Source organism: Saccharomyces eubayanus, chromosome IV (assembly GCF_001298625.1).
Source record: "Saccharomyces eubayanus strain FM1318 chromosome IV, whole genome shotgun sequence".
NCBI lineage: Eukaryota > Fungi > Ascomycota > Saccharomycetes > Saccharomycetales > Saccharomycetaceae > Saccharomyces > Saccharomyces eubayanus.
This window is the reverse complement of record NC_030979.1, coordinates 35,963-52,596: the sequence shown is the minus strand read 5'-3', so window position 1 is coordinate 52,596 and position 16,634 is coordinate 35,963. Positions and strand designations below refer to the sequence as shown.

The 16,634-nt window shown below is 40.2% G+C and overlaps 6 protein-coding genes across 6 annotated transcripts; 4 read left to right on the top strand and 2 right to left on the bottom strand.

Annotated features, from left to right (window-relative positions):
• Positions 1-265: 265 nt before the first annotated feature.
• HBT1 (Hbt1p) lies at positions 266-3,412 on the top strand (the record flags this gene model as incomplete). Its single annotated transcript, XM_018364075.1, has 1 exon — positions 266-3,412. One exon carries the CDS (start codon positions 266-268, stop codon positions 3,410-3,412), a length of 3,147 nt encoding a protein of 1,048 aa, XP_018222876.1.
• Positions 3,413-4,307: 895 nt separating this feature from the next.
• Positions 4,308-6,272, top strand: WHI4 (Whi4p; the record flags this gene model as incomplete). Its single annotated transcript, XM_018364074.1, has 1 exon — positions 4,308-6,272. The coding sequence occupies one exon, from the start codon at positions 4,308-4,310 to the stop codon at positions 6,270-6,272; it is 1,965 nt and encodes a 654-aa protein (XP_018222875.1).
• Positions 6,273-6,561: 289 nt separating this feature from the next.
• SHS1 (septin SHS1) lies at positions 6,562-8,217 on the bottom strand (the record flags this gene model as incomplete). The annotated part of the gene is made up of 1 exon (XM_018364073.1): positions 6,562-8,217. The coding sequence occupies one exon, from the start codon at positions 8,215-8,217 to the stop codon at positions 6,562-6,564; it is 1,656 nt and encodes a 551-aa protein (XP_018222874.1).
• A 274-nt stretch (positions 8,218-8,491) lies between these two features.
• GCS1 (GTPase-activating protein GCS1) lies at positions 8,492-9,565 on the top strand (the record flags this gene model as incomplete). Its single annotated transcript, XM_018364072.1, has 1 exon — positions 8,492-9,565. The coding sequence occupies one exon, from the start codon at positions 8,492-8,494 to the stop codon at positions 9,563-9,565; it is 1,074 nt and encodes a 357-aa protein (XP_018222873.1).
• A 3,158-nt stretch (positions 9,566-12,723) lies between these two features.
• HO (Hop) lies at positions 12,724-14,484 on the top strand (the record flags this gene model as incomplete). Its single annotated transcript, XM_018364071.1, has 1 exon — positions 12,724-14,484. One exon carries the CDS (start codon positions 12,724-12,726, stop codon positions 14,482-14,484), a length of 1,761 nt encoding a protein of 586 aa, XP_018222872.1.
• Positions 14,485-14,870: 386 nt separating this feature from the next.
• On the bottom strand, positions 14,871-16,634 carry SSB1 (Hsp70 family ATPase SSB1; the record flags this gene model as incomplete). The annotated part of the gene is made up of 1 exon (XM_018364070.1): positions 14,871-16,634. A coding segment is annotated over one exon (1,764 nt), but the record flags the coding sequence as incomplete, so codon positions are not given.

Sequence of the window (16,634 nt, the reverse complement as noted above, 5' to 3'; positions counted from 1 at the left end):
TAGTTCTTTGTCATACTTAATCGAAAAAAAAGACTAAGGAAACAAAAAAACGTCAATAATAATAATATCCGGCACTTTAGTGTAATTAATAGTAATAAAAACGAATTTAATTTTTTAATAATACCCACCGAAATTAATATATAATACTAACTAACTAACTCGAAAAATCCCCTTTTCTATATGTAATTTTAGAGATAAGAACGAATCGGAACACCGCAAAGATTTCCCAGTCGGAAGTAACGAAGAATACCATCCTACTCAGGATATGAACATGAACGAGCCTTTGTCCAAAGATGGCCAAGGCGAAGAAGAACAAAACAACCACACTTTCGACGGTAAGCCAGGCTCCTACGACTCTAACTCTAACGCTGCTCAACGCAAAAAATCGTTCAGCACCACTAAACCAACAGAATACAACTTGCCCAAGAAACAACCGGAATCAACTGCCAACAACCTAGAAACTAAGGCAAAAAATATTCTTTTGCCTTGGAGAAAGAAGCATAACAAGGACTCGGAAAGCTCGAGCGCCAACACCGGTACTAATGATCATTCCGACGCTAATATGGGCCACAACTCAAACGTTGGCTCTGGTCTAGATCCAACCATCGCCCCCAGCACTCAGCCTCAAACCATGTCTATTTCAAGCCCTAACATCAAAACAACTCCTCCTACTACTTACGGAAGCACTAATGCAAGCTCCAGCCCTAACGTAAAGACCACACCTACCCACGAACACGCACACTCACATTCAAAGACTGCAACCTCTCCAACTGTCACTCGGGCGCACGCCAACGTCAACACTGGACCTACAGCTACTGCTGCCACCCACGAGCACTCCCACACCAAGACCACACCMCCCATTCACGGGCACGCCAACGTCAAAACCGGACCTACAGCCACTACCGCCACTACCGCCACTCACGCCACACATGAGCACTCCCACGCAAAGACTTCCCCACCCACTCATGTACATGCTCACGACAGTACTACCCCTAACCCTGCTACCACTACCACACACGGGTACGCTCATGTCAAGACTACGTATCCTGCCACCACTGGCCCTAATGCTTCTGCTGCTGCTACTACGCACGGGCACGCCTACGTCAAGACTACATATCCTGTCGCCCAAGGTCATACCAATCCTACAGTCAGTCCCTCCACCAACCAAAACCACTCTAATGTCAAAGCTAGTCCTTCCGCCAATATGAAACATTCTAATGTCAATCCTATCATTAAGCCAGATTCAAACGTTACCAGTAATGTTGACTCGGGCTTGAACCGTGACACTATTCCTGGCGGTTTTCCAAGCACATCTTCGAACACAAATGCCAAAGCTAGCTCTGGTGTAAAATCCGTTAACCCTAATGACCCAAGCATCTATACAGGTACAACCTCATCCACGGATGCTAATGACTCTAAGAAGTCTGATAGTACTACTACTGGAACTCCACACGATACCATAAAAGAAATTGCAGAAAAGGTCAAAATGAACGAGAGCGAACAAACTGGTTTGAAGAATGACCAAATTTCGGGTTCTGACCCAATTCCAAGGCACACCATGGACCCCAAGAATAACAAGAAGGGAATTACTGGTATGGCAATGGGAAGTGGTCCATCCAGCCAACAGCCTTCATACAATGATAATATGATGAACGTTCAATACCCTGAAAAGACCAAAGTCGAAAAGCAAAATATCTCTGAAAACGCTGCCGAAAAGTTCAAGAATGAAAGAGACGATATTTTGAATAAAGGTGATGATCACGAACCGCATATTATCAAGTCCAAATCGGACTCTAACTGGGGTCCCATTGACTACAAAACTGATAATGGTAAGAACAAGAATCTACAGGACGTTGTTGTACCCTCTGGCATGAAAGACAACTCTCGTGGTGATACGTCTGAAAAACCAAATACCAAGTGGGGGGGATCTATGGAGCCTACTAGGAGCGACAACCTGCATGATGTTGTTGGTTCTCAAAACGTCGGCGGAAACATCCCTAAAAGCACCACTCAGAACGTCGTGTTGCCACCAGCCATGAAGGATGAAGATTTGAACAAGGGTAAATTTAACTCAAGAAAACCCGATGAATACGGATTGGATTATTTGGACGATGTTGAAGATGACGACGATCATGGTATTAACGATTACACAAATGTAAAGGACGAAGACCACTATAACATGTCTGCGCAACGCGAAGAAAAGCCGGATTATAGTCGTTACGAAGCTGCAAGGAAAATCCCGGGTGCCTTCAAAGTTGATGCATTATCTAGCTCAATTCAAAGACAAGATGATGATGCGTTATCCCCAAAGCAGAAAACTTACTACTCTAGCAATGTAACAAAGGTAGACTCAAGTCAAGGAAAGTACGAATTCTCCAACATGTCTGGCAATAGCAAGCCTACTGACTTAAGTAAAAACACTTCAGGTCCAACACCAACCCGTGTCAACCTCGTTGATCAAATTAAACCAAGAGGAGCTGAAAACATGTCATCTAACGGCAAGGGTTCTGACACTACTGCATCAGGCAAGACCGAAAATACCGGTATCGGTTCTGGTGTTGCCGCATTTGATAACAGTAGAACTGCAGACACTACATATGCTAAATCAGGAGACGCTGTTACTGCTGCTTACGACAACATTAGAAACACTGGTAGCAGACGTGTAGAATCAGAAAACGCTGATACTACAGCATTTGTTAATACCGGGAAAGCAGACATTTCACATGCCAAATCAAGAGATGCTGATACTGCTTATGCTCAGGAAAAACCATTGCAACAGCAGACTGCTTATGGGTCCGGTAGTGACGCCACAAGCCACGAATCTTCTAGTGATGATGATATTGACGTGAACAAGAATCGGAAGGTCTTGAACAATGATGCATCTGACTACAAGCGTGAAGTAGATTTGAAAAATCAGCGCAGAACCAACATTGGTGGCACTGAGGCCGCAAGTGCGTACGCTGCTGAAGTTGGTAATTTCCCAAGTTTGATCGATCCTCAAGTTCCAACTTATGGATTCAAAGATGATAATACTCCGGATCCACAAAAAAAGGCATCATTATCCTCCCCGACCGAATCTACCGGCCCAGAAGCTGCCAACTACTCGATTCACAATGAAGCCACTTCTCAAGGAAGAAAAGTTTCTGTGGGCTCGGTAGGCTCTGGTAAATCAAAGCAGCATCATCATCACAGTATGAAGAACTCTTCCAAATCACCTGATTACGATTATACTTCAACCAACTCCTCAGAACAAGCTCCAAGACACCATACTCATGGCACTGATGAAGGTGAAGAACAAGAATATGAAGGCGAAGAACAAGAAGGTGAGGAACGCACTGGCAAGCAAAATTTCATGGGCAGAGTGAGAAAGAGTATTTCTGGTGGTACTTTTGGATTCAGAAGTGAAATTTAAGCACTTTACTGAGATTACAACCTCGTTAACTATGAGCGTTTCTTTCCAAAACTTTATACTTTACTAACAGACGAACCTGCACGTTTTACTCCATCATCCGTATTTTTGTCTTTTTCTACTATTCCGGGTGGGTACAAGTTGATATTTTTTTATTATGTTCTTTTTTCCTTTTCTTATTTTTTACTTTTTTGATTCACTGTCAAGGTTTTTCTTTTCCTTATTTTTTACATAGATATATATATATATATATTTATCTATTTGATGACTACTACAATATTCGTATATTGCTCTAACTATTTGTTTGTCTATGAATTAACTATAGCAATCAACAGTCCAGCCGTTCAAAGCGATTTTGGTATCAGACGATGTATCTTTTAACACTACGGTTACCCGATCTGAAGGAGAGCTAACCCGGAGGTGATATTTTTTTGTTTTTTTTTTACTGTTTCCAAGACTTAAAAAGAAGTGAAATGGTTATTTGAATCGTGAAAAGGCAGAATTAAGGCGACCGTGCAAACCCTAAACCCGCATTTATACGGATCTTCAAGCCCATTTGGTGGTTCATCGGTAAAGCTCACTAAAAAAGCACAGTCAATTACTCTTCTCAAAGCGCTTCGCATTTTGAACTTCGTCTCAATTGTTTCTTCTCAAGTTTAAAAGTTTAGGAGATTAGAAAATCAAAAAACGGATATTCAATTTTTGTTATTACGCGTTAGGAAACATTTCTCTGCTTCCTTTATACTTAACAAACTAAACGCGTCACTCAAGCAAGGGACTGGCTTCTTTTGTTTATTTGTTCGACTATTTTTATCAAGGCAGAGTTTTCGAAAAAAGAAAACTTATTTGCCACATACACACCCAAAATCCCAATATATAGCGTGAAACTATCCAAATAATGTCGTTAGTACACGGTCAAACAAATCTAAATGAATCTGAATTTCTTATAGAAAGGGCGTTTAGCTCAAGTTCAGAAAATGTTGCATTTTCTAAGGAGGCAACGTACCCTATGCCTAATGCATATAGTTTTTCAACAGCTAGGAGTAACAGCGAGACTAACATCAAAAGAGAGAGTCCACAGGGTTTGGTCGGAGAACCTCATATGACTTCTATGCTTCACAATTTTTCCATGTCCACGGCGCATGGGAATGGGAACGGAAATGATAGCAGCTCTTTGGCGCCAAATGATATTGACGTTGGCCCTTACTGCCTATTATTAAGGAACTTACCGAAGGACATCACCTTAAGAGAATGCTATTGTATATTCTCGTTGGCTACGGGAGTATCGAGTATAGAACTAAGAAAGGATAACAAAGAACCCTCCAATGAAAATGAAAAAGTTATTGTGGTTAAATTTGGATCCTTACCGTTAGTTACACATTATGCTAATATTTTGAATTCGAAATCTGAAATTTTCGGACCTAGCTTTCCATTCAGATCTCATATTGATGTGGTGAATGAACAAACGCAACTGCCAGTGAGTTTTCAAGAACATGCTACAGCTAGCACAACAAACAGCTCACCCAGGAATTACCAATTATCTTCTAGTGCGCAAAACGAAATCCAAACTCAAACTTTCAATACTGTATCACACGCGGCATCTAATTCTTCTCCTCTAGGACCAGCGTCAGCCAAAATAAGGCCCTCACTACTTTCTGAAAGATCCTTGCGTTTTTCATTCAATGATCCTTTTGGGCTAGAAACAGGTTCTCAGAGGAAGGAATCAGTGCCTTTCCTGCGAAACAGTATCTCACAGCACGATTTATCCACTGTAACCACTACTCCATTACCAGCAGGAATTCCGCCCTCAAAAGATGCCGGTAAATCCCTATTGCTATTAGAAAAAGATGAAATAAATGAAAGCATTTGGAATGGTGATGAATTGGCTAATGATGTTGGTGGTTCTTCATTCAGTGCATCTTTACAACAGCCTCCGATGTCTTCAACACCTGTAATGGAGTGGAATTCTTCCTCGTCTACTAATATTCCTGTTTTTCAATTATCTGGCCAAGACAATCGTCAATCTGCTCTGTTACAGCCATCGCATCATTCTATCAGCCAGAATGTTCCACATATTCAATCACAACCCAATTTGAACAATTCAGGAGTAATACGTTCTACAGCCTCTCTACCACAGTATCATATGTTGAATCAAATGAGTGGTACTACCAATGCGCATAACGTGCAACAGCATCTTTCAAATGTTCCATCTAATTTAGAGCTTAACTTGCAAACCGAACATAACCACTCACAATCTTCTGCTCCTAATGGTTCTTCAATTTTCAATAACCAAAAAATAAATCAAGGTTTTTTAACAAGTGACCAAGATACTACTGGACTACCACAACAGAAAGAACCATCTTCTACTGCTGCTTCTGCTTCTGCTTCTGTTTTCCCGAAGAATAATGAAACAAATGTGGCAGGTTCCACAACTATATCACAGGCTGACTTGTCATTATTGGCTAAAGTGCCTCCACCGGCTAACCCTGCGGACCAAAATCCCCCATGTAATACTTTATATGTGGGTAATTTACCGCCTGATGCAACGGAACAAGAATTAAGGCAATTGTTTTCTAACCAACAGGGATTCCGCAGGTTATCTTTCAGGAATAAAATGAACACGCACGGCCATGGCAACGGTCATGGACATGGTCCAATTTGTTTCGTGGAATTTGAAGATGTCAGCTTTGCCACTAGGGCATTAGCTGAATTATATGGTAGTCAATTGCCTCATCCTCGTCCTTCATTAAATAACAAAGGAGGTATTAGATTAAGTTTTTCCAAAAACCCCTTAGGTGTGAGAGGTTCAAACAGCAGGAGCAAAACTGGATATAGTTTCAATGGAAGTTACGGAAAATCATGACATGTTGAATAACAGCTTATACTTATCTTTCCCATCACTTTTCCTCTTCATTTTAGCTCTTGAATTCTGTAGTTTTTTACGCTATACTTATTTAGTTTATGCTATTTTTAAATTTATTCGTACAATTATTTTGACATTGCTTATTTATTTGTGTTTTTACTTTGTTTTTTCTGGTACATAAAAAAAAGAAATTTAGGATGAATATACAAATTGGTAATTATTAAGCTAAAAAACCGTTTGGTAACTTATTTGTTTTATTTATTGTTCAATTTTTGGTACAAGTACAACTTCAGTCCCTACCAGATACGATAGATGCTAAATCGGTATATGTGTCACCTTTCTTAATTTGGCTTCTTGTGCTTTGTTGTAGAGAATTGATTGAGGATGAGGAATCATTTATTTTATTTTGGTTGATTAACCTTTCTCTCAGTTTCAATTCATGTGCCTTCTTTTCTAATTCTTGGATTCTTTTTTGTAATTCCTTTGCCGATTGAGCTTCTAATTCTTCTAATTTTTGTTGTCTGGCTAAGATCCTTTCATGTCTCAAAACATATGGTACAGTTTCTGAAATGTTTCTTAATTTGGTCCGTTCTGGTAAATCTGGAGAGTTCATAAACTTTGGCGATGATTCGGATTTGATCGATCTTATCAAATTTTCATTTTCTTGTTTAATCTCCTGGCCCATCTGTCTAACAGGTGACATTTCTTGTTCATTCGTCGTAGAATCATGTTCACGATTGCCTTCATATTCATTTTCATTGAATCTTTCACTAACTTGGTTTCTTGGTGTGTCTGGTCTCAAATTGTTGGCTAAGGTTTGAGAAGAGTTGAACTGTCCAGTATTTATTAAAGATGCAAAGTTGCTTAAACTTGGAGCATTGGATTGTCTCTTTGTAGAACTAGGGCCAATCTCTTCAGTGTTGGCCACGGATGACAATTTTTCAGAACGGTAATTTTCGTAAAGTAAATTCTGTGTAGTGTCTTTGAATTCCTGTAGATGAGAACCAAACAAGACGTTTTTCAAAACTTTTAAGTCCGAAATTTTACTATCATCGATTGATATTACCCCCCATGGGTACTCCCTTACGTACTTTCCCTCACTGTTTTTGGTATCCGAGGTTATAATGGCAAATGGTTGCAGTGATGCCAATGCTTGGTTTTCCTCGATGGATTCTAAATCATCGTCTTCAGGATCAACTTCAAATTTGAAAATCGGAACGTTGAATTTTTCCAAATCTAACATAATGCCTTTCCTAAATTGAATCAGTTCTTCCTTGGTGAACGAGTCCGCTCTAGATATTATTGGTAGTACATTTGTATATTTAGAAATGCTTTTCATGAGCTCCACATCAATTTCTCTCAAACCATGTCCCGTAGGTTCAATGAAATACAACGCGACATGAACCCTGGTGTCCTCGAACCTTGGGTTTCTTTTGATTCTAGTCTCTTCAGCAAGAACGATATCAAATTGTTGCTCTAAATATGAGGTAACCTCTTCAAAACATAGCGTATCGTCCAAATTTTCACCGACACCATGTGTCATGATCAAGTTGAAGAAGACGGTGTCGTCTTCATTCGTTTCCTGTTTTCCTTGGTCTTTGTTGCCTCCAAGCTCCAGTGACGTGGAAGTGATAGTAATACCGGGTTCCAGACTGGCTCTCATCGGGTCGAATTCGGAGATATATGATGGAATCCCATTCTTGGAGTTGAATGAGACGACTTTGGTAGGGGCAACGACTTTCACATCGGGGTTGGAGCTAATATTGGCGCCTGTTTCAGCATACTGATACTTGTGTGGAAAAATGTTAGTTTCCAGCAAATTATTAGCAAATGAACTCTTCCCTGTTCCTGCTGGCCCACATAACAACATTGTGTATGTGATCCCGCGTCTATGTTCCTTCTTTCTGCGAAACAGATTCATTGGCGGTGTTGAAGTAGCGCTCATGATCTGTAATGTTTCTTCCTGGCAATTTTAAATAGATTCTCTCAGGCCCTTGGTGATTTTCTGATTTCCAGTATTATTGTCTTCTTCCTCGAGGGCTTGTTATATTCTTTTTCCAGTTGACACGTTAAAAATAGCTCGGTTACCCGCATACAACGCCAGTTTTCGCCAAAAACCAAAATAGCACAACCATATCAAGAAGGAAAGAGGGAATGGTTGTGGGATTTACAGCGCAAAATAGTACCAATTGGACGATTTAAACGCGGAATATATAATTATGTCAGATTGGAAAGTGGACCCAGATACCCGCAGACGTCTCTTGCAACTGCAAAAGATCGGGGCGAACAAGAAATGCGTAGATTGTGGTGCGCCAAATCCACAATGGGCAACGCCTAAATTTGGGGCTTTTATCTGTCTCGAATGTGCCGGTATCCACAGAGGTCTTGGCGTCCATATCTCGTTTGTCAGATCTATTACCATGGACCAGTTTAAGCTAGAAGAGCTGGTTCGCATGGAGAAAGGTGGTAATGAGCCCTTGACTGAATGGTTCAAATCCCATGGTATCGACTTGAGTTTACCACAAAAAGTGAAGTACGATAATCCTGTAGCTGAGGATTACAAGGAAAAATTAACCTGTCTTTGCGAAGATAGGCCATTTGAAGAACGTGAGCATCCAGGTTTCGATGCTTCCAAATTATCAGCCACTGCTCCCGCTGCTAGTACTGGCGCGTCAGGTATAGTTCAAAGTCGAGAGGGCACACCTTTRGAAAACCGTCGATCGGCAACACCGGCAAACTCTGCCAATACTTCCAACCTCCAAAAGGAGAAAAACGAAGTTTATTTCGCTGATTTGGGTATGAAGAACCAGTCTAAGCCGGATCATTTACCCCCTTCYCAAGGTGGTAAATACCAAGGTTTCGGCAGCACACCGGTAAATCCTCCACAGGAACAACAAGCGGGTTCTGCCAACACTTTGAGCCTGGAAAACTTTCAAGCCGATCCATTGGGAACATTAACTAAGGGATGGGGCCTTTTCTCCAGTGCTGTTTCCAAGTCATTTGAGGATGTGAATGAAACCGTAATCAAGCCCCATGTTCAACAATGGCAGTCTGGTGAATTGTCGGAAGAGACAAAGAGAGCTGCCGCCCAATTTGGCCAAAAATTTCAAGAAACCAGTAACTATGGTTTCCAAGCTTTTAGTAACTTTACCAAAAACTTCCAAGACCAGCATAATCCTGTCGCGCAAAGCAACTCTGCTGCAGGCGTGGATTCTTCTCGTGCAGGTTACCAAAAGATCAGTAATACCGATAAGAAAAACGACCAAGACGAAGACAAGTGGGACGAATTTTAATTTTAATGTAACTATCTGAACAGCCGGAGAAGGTTCATTTGATATATATAGTCATAATAGAAATAATGTGTAAATAAAGTTTAGACGTATTTTCCCCTTCGATTTAATTCTCGTTTTCGTGTCATGGTAAAGTAAAAATATAAAGCATACTCAACAATCCAAAGCTATATATTTGATTTTTTGTTTTTTCGAAAATGTTTATAACAAGACCTAATCATAAAAATATGGCCCAGTTTTACATTTTTAGCAAATCAAAAAAAAAAAAGAATCTGCCAGCACTCAGTATTGGCATGTTAAATCAGTCGAAGAGTGTACAGCATAAAGAATTGCTATTTTTGTTTCTCAATTATGGCCTTTATTGCCCTCGCAATACGATTTGAAAGTTAACTCTAACAAAAGTGAAACGAAATTGAAACATACAAGAACTTCTATTAGAACTACCGTAGACGTAATTTGCATGTATCATAAGTTCGAACAGAACAAGAAAAAAGTAGCTCTTTATAAAGTGTATAACTATTTATACAGACAAACTGCCATTAACATCGAAAGTTGATCTTTCGAGTTGTGGTCACAAGCCAAAATGATTCTGAAATTTACTATCAAGCTTATTGTGCTAAAATAGAGGAATAATCAGCCTGATGTAGGACTACAAAAGAAAGCGGGGATAACATTGATGAACACAATCATGTTTGCCAACCTGCTCTTAAAGACGATATATCATCTCAGTCAAGACTTCCATCCACTTTATAAATGTGCTTTAGTTTCTTCTTACTATTGATTGAAATGTGTTATCATTTTTATTCTTTCATTGTAATGAAAGGCCTAATAATCCCGAATATTAAATTCCGTTTGGATTCCACCTAATCTCAAAATACAAGTGTATTTTCAGAGGTATCTACATCGTATTTCAGAGATGCCACCAGTGATGGATCAAATAGACGGTATAATTGTTACACGTAAACTTAAAATAATACTTTTTTACCGTTATAGGCAAACATTTAACCATGGCCAGGCCGTATACTAGTGGGATATGCCTTCAACGGGAACCTCAAATCAAAATGCCAATGTCCTTTGATTAAGGAGCACTATGGCTTGTTTGAGACAAACGCCAAACAGTTTTGATTTATCATTTTGGACAAACGGCATCCTGATCAATGATCCGGTTATATTCTGATCAAACTTAGRGCTGCCCGCAGGCTTTACCAGGCCAAGAGATCGATGCGGGCCAAAAAAAGTAGAAACCCAAGAATGATCCTTACCGTTTAGCTTCTACGTGAATTGTGTCTCCGAGCTTAAAATGGCATGGCAGTACTAAGTTGTTATTTTTTGAATCAAAAAAAAACTAACATTTTACCGCGTTAAAACCTACATCAAAAAAGGGCGGATCAAGACGCTGAAAAAAATGGTGTGCAAGAAAATGTAGCAGTCAAACGCTGATTAAGACCTCGAGGATGATAAAGAAACTCGAAATCGTACTTAGTATTAGCGTCTTTGAGCAATTTTGTCTGATCTTTGTTCTCGCAATCCCGTATCTCTATGGAACGATTCTCCTCAAAGCAGCGACAGATCATAAAATTTCTCTGTGAAGTGTTACTATCACCATTCTTTCTGGCCCTTCTTGCTTTCTTGGCTCTTAGGATACACATATCCGAATCATTTGTTGGACCTTAGAATTCCACGTGCTACTGAACGTAGCAGCCATCACTGTACGGTGCCAACCATCTGAAGAAAAAAATGTTAAAATTCACATCCACTATTGGTTTTTTCCCTACGGACAGCGCAGGGCACAGGGCGCTGTCCGTGCCTGCGATGAGATAAAAAACAATTTAATGAAAACCAGCACACTATAACGCTGGAGCAATTGTCCAAGCAACAAAAAATAAAGACCTTGACAGTAATTAGCTGAAAGGGGTGGAATAACTGATGCGTCTTTTCACTCTGCGGATGATCTGTGGGAAATCGATTTGAGCTAGATCACGTAAAAAGTTTGATTCCGCGGCTAATATCCCTGAGGGGTGTCAGCGAGCTCGTAGAGCCATTGGTTTGAGGCAACCAATGTCCAAGGAGTTGCTCAAAGAAACAACCGCAGAGTGTTTGGAACAAATTGGTTGGGCATCAGAGTATGCACGATTTGTCCTTATTATGGCAATCGAGTAACTCCTAGATCGATTTGGCGTTTGGAAATCATATTAACGCCAAACCAAATCTCTCATTACTTTTCCTATTCGAGATCATCTTTGTTACAGCTACAAAGAAGAAGAAAAGAGAGACACACCATAACGACAGAGATCACGTCCACGAAATTGTTCTTATGGCACATTTTTTGATTCACGAAAACTCTTTGACTGTATAGATGAGAAATCCACGAAAACTAGTCTGGTCGCACACGTAGAAGATCCACGAAAACATATGCGACTGTATACCTGAAGGACTCGCGGGAGTTGATGCAATTGTATACATGAATGCCCCAAAAACTTGATGTAGCTGTATACATGATTTCTTCGAAGGGTGATTCAGTGGAATAACATAACCACCACGAAAACTGGCGTAATTGTACGGGAGAACCACCACGAAAATATATGTAATTGAATACACGAATGCCACAAAATATAATGTAATATTTTACATGGGTGTCACGAAACTGATGTAATTGTTTGCAGCAGAACCACGAAAACTGATGTAATAGACTACACAAGGTGTCGATAAATACTTGTGTTATGACACACGTCAGTGATTCACGAAAATGAAAGCTACTGTATGCACCAGATATTCACGAAAACGATGCTATTATTTACATTAACCTGCCACGAAAACTAATGTAATTGTTTACATCAAATATCTTCGCAGAAGAACAATACGTTCCCTCGTAGGAGCTGCCGGTACTACTGGAAAATACACTAGTTTCTGGCCGAGCTACAAGGTGGAAAACCACGAAAAGTTGAAATTACGTTCAAGTGAAGCAGTGGAAGAGTGGAATCGTTCTTTTGCTTCAGTCGAAGTTCGTTAAAGCGTTCTAATTGAACGGTTAGTCATTAAATATTTAAAGCTCATGAGATCGTAGCCAACTCATACTCTTGATGGTTTCTTCTCTCCATTATAATCAATTACTCCCAATCCACATCTATATAGACAACAACCACTTCCACTAGCCTTTAAGCATGCTTTCCGAAAATACAACTATATTGATGGCCAATGGCGAAATTAAAGACATCGCTAATGTCACCGCTAATTCCTACGTTATGTGCGAAGATGGTTCAGCCGCCCGCGTTATAAGCGTCACACAAGGTTGTCAAAAAATCTACAATATTCAGCAAAAAACCAAGCATAGAGCTTTTGAAGGCGAACCTGGTAGATTGGACCCTAGACGTAGAACTATTTACCAACGCCTGAACTTGCAATGTACCGCAGGTCATAAACTATCTGTCAGGGTTCCTACTAAACCACTGTTAGAGAAAAGTGGTAGAAGTGCCACGAAATACAAAGTGAGATGGAGAAACTTACAACAATGTCAGACACTTGACGGAAGAATAATAACAATTCCAAAAAATCACCACAAAACGTTCCCAATGACTGTCGAAGGTGAATTTGCCGCGAAACGTTTCATCGAAGAAATGGAGCTTTTGAAAGGCGAATACTTTAACTTTGACATCGAAGTCCGAGATTTGGACTACCTTGATGCTCAGTTGAGAATTTCAAGCTGTATTAGATTCAGTCCGGTTAYTGCAGGGAATGGTGTTTTATCTAAATTTCTCACTGGACGTAATGACCTAGTGACTCCCGCTGTAAAAAGTATGGCTTGGATGCTTGGTTTATGGCTAGGTGACGGTACAACAAAAGAACCCGAGATCTCTGTAGATAGTTTGGACCCCAAACTAATGGAAAGTCTACGAGAACAAGCCAAAATTTGGGGCCTCTACCTTACAGTGTGTGATGACCATGTTCCGCTGCGTGCCAAACACGTGAGGCTACATTATGGGGATGGGCCAGATGAAAATAGGAAGACCAGGAATTTAAGGAAGAATAATCCATTTTGGAACGCCGTCACAAAATTGAAGTTTAAAAGGGAGCTCGATGGTGAGAAGCAAATCCCAGAGTTCATGTACAGCGAGCATGTAGAGGTCCGTGAAGCATTTTTGGCAGGTTTAATCGATTCAGATGGATACGTCGTGAAAAAGGGCGAAGGCCCTGAATCTTACAAAATAGCAATTCAAACTGTTTATTCATCAATTATGGACGGGGTTGTTCATATTTCAAGATCTCTTGGAATGTCCGCTACTGTGACGACTAGATCCGCTAGAGAAGAAATTATTGAGGGAAGGAAAGTTCAATGCCAATTCACATATGACTGTAATGTTGCTGGAGGAACAACATTACAAAACGTTTTATCATATTGTCGAAGTGGCCATAAAACGAGAGAAATTCCCCCAATTGTGAAAAGAAAACCAGTTTATTTCGGGTTCACGGACGATTTTCAAGGTGAGAGTACAGTATACGGACTTCACATAGAGGGGCATAAAAGTTACTTATTAGGCAATAAAATAGAAGTCAAGTCTTGTGGAGGCTATTGTGAAGGAGAACAACCTAAATTATCCCAGAAGAAAAACTTGAAACACTGTATTGCGTGTCCTAGAAAGGGCATTAAATACTTTTATAAAGATTGGAGCGGTAAAAACCGAGTGTGTGCTAGATGTTACGGAAGATACAAATTTAGTGGCCATCACTGTATAAACTGCAAATATGTACCAGAAGCACGTGAGGTGAAAAAGGCGAAAGATAAAGGTGAAAAATTGGGCATAACACCAGAAGGCCTGCCGTTTAAAGGACCAGAATGTTTACGATGTGGGGGGATTTTGCAATTTGACGCTGTTCGTGGACCCCATAAGAGTTGTGGGACAAATATCGGGGTACGGGTTTGTTGAAGTATGTAAATTAATTTTGAAAAAGTAAGTTGTATGTATTATATGTAAAAGTTAGTCATATGTATTATATGTAAAAATAAGTTAGATGTATTATATGTAATTTTTAATATTTTTTAATAATTTTTCTGTTAAAGCAGTTTTTGTAGGGGTTTTGTTTTTAATAATATATAATTTGCCTGGAAAACATATACCTACCCTTTAGTAGGTTACTACCTGAACAAGTTGCACGGAGAGCGGCAATAGTTACTCCATTGATGGGTATAAATAAAATCAAACGAAAAATTATAATTGTGATACTTGTGAATTTTATTTTATTAAGGATACAAAGCTAAGAGAAAACAAAATTTATATACAATAATATTCATATATATGTGATGAATGCAATCTTAACGAGAAGACATGGCCTTGGTGACAACTCTCTTCAAACCAACTTCAGCCTTTCTCAATTCATCAGTAGAAGCGTCTTCGATTTGCAAAGCGGCCATRGCRTCRGATAARGCGGCTTCGATCTTGGACTTGGAGCCTCTCTTCAACTTGGARGACAAGATTGGGTCAGTGACGTTTTGTTCGATGGAAGCAACGTAAGATTCCAATCTTTGTCTGGCTTCGTGCTTCTTGGCGAAAGCTTCATCAGCAGCCTTGAATTCTTCGGCTTGGTTGACCATCTTTTCAATTTCATCAGAAGATAATCTACCGACAGCGTTGGAAATGGTAATGTTAGAAGACTTACCAGTGGACTTTTCGACGGCAGTAACCTTCAAGATACCGTTGGCATCAACTTCGAAGATAGCTTCCAAGACTGGTTCACCAGCTGGCATCATTGGGATACCTCTTAGGTCGAATTCACCCAACAAAGTGTTTTCTTTACAGTTAACACGTTCACCTTGGTAAACTGGGAATTGAACGGTGGTTTGGTTGTCACCGMMRGTRGTGAAAGTTCTTCTCTTGATGGTTGGAACRGTGGTGTTTCTTGGGACAACGATACCGAAMATGTCACCTTGCATACCAACACCTAGGGATAATGGAGCAACATCTAACAACAACAAGTCCTTGGTTTCATCGGAAGTGGATTGACCGGTCAAGATAGCACCTTGAACAGCAGCACCGTAAGCAACAGCTTCATCTGGGTTAATAGATTTTTCCAATTGCTTACCGTCAAAGAAGTCAGATAACAACTTTTGGACCTTTGGAATTCTGGTGGAACCACCAACCAAGACAACTTCGTCGATTTGAGACTTAGCAATCTTAGCATCCTTCAAAACTTGTTCAACAGGTTCCAAAGTAGACTTGAACATTGGGGCGTTCAAGTCTTCGAATCTAGCTCTAGTCAAAGAGGATTCGAAATCTTCACCATCGAACAAAGAGTCGACTTCAACGGTGGTTTGAGTGACAGAAGACAAAGTTCTCTTAGCTCTTTCAGCAGCAGTTCTCAATCTTCTCAAAGCTCTAGCGTCTTCGGAAATGTCCAAACCGGTCTTCTTCTTGAATTCGGCCTTGAAGTGTTCCAACAAGTTGGTGTCGAAATCTTGACCACCCAAATGAGTGTTACCGGAGGTAGATTTAACAGTGTAAACACCACCAGCAATGTGCAACAAGGAAACATCGAAAGTACCACCACCCAAATCGAAAATCATAACATGTCTTTCCTTTTCGGACTTACCAGCACCTAGACCGTAAGCAATAGCAGCGGCAGTAGGTTCGTTAATGATACGCAAAACGTTCAAACCAGAAATGGAACCAGCATCCTTAGTAGCTTGTCTTTGAGCATCGTTAAAGTAGGCTGGGACGGTAATGACGGCCTTTTCAACCTTCTTACCAATCTTAGCTTCAGCAATTTCCTTCATCTTGGTCAAGACCATGGCGGAAATTTCTTGTGGGGAGAAAGTCTTAGTTTCTTCCAAGTATTGGACTTCAATGACTGGGTTACCTTCAACGTCGATAACCTTGAATGGCCAAGTCTTCATATCCTTTTGGACAGATTCGTCGTCGAATCTTCTACCAATCAAACGCTTAGCATCGAAGACAGTGTTTCTTGGGTTCAAAGCAGCTTGATTCTTGGCAGCATCACCGATCAATCTTTCTTCTGGAGTGAAAGCAACGAAAGATGGGGTGACTCTGTTACCTTGTTCGTTGGCAATAATTTCAACGGA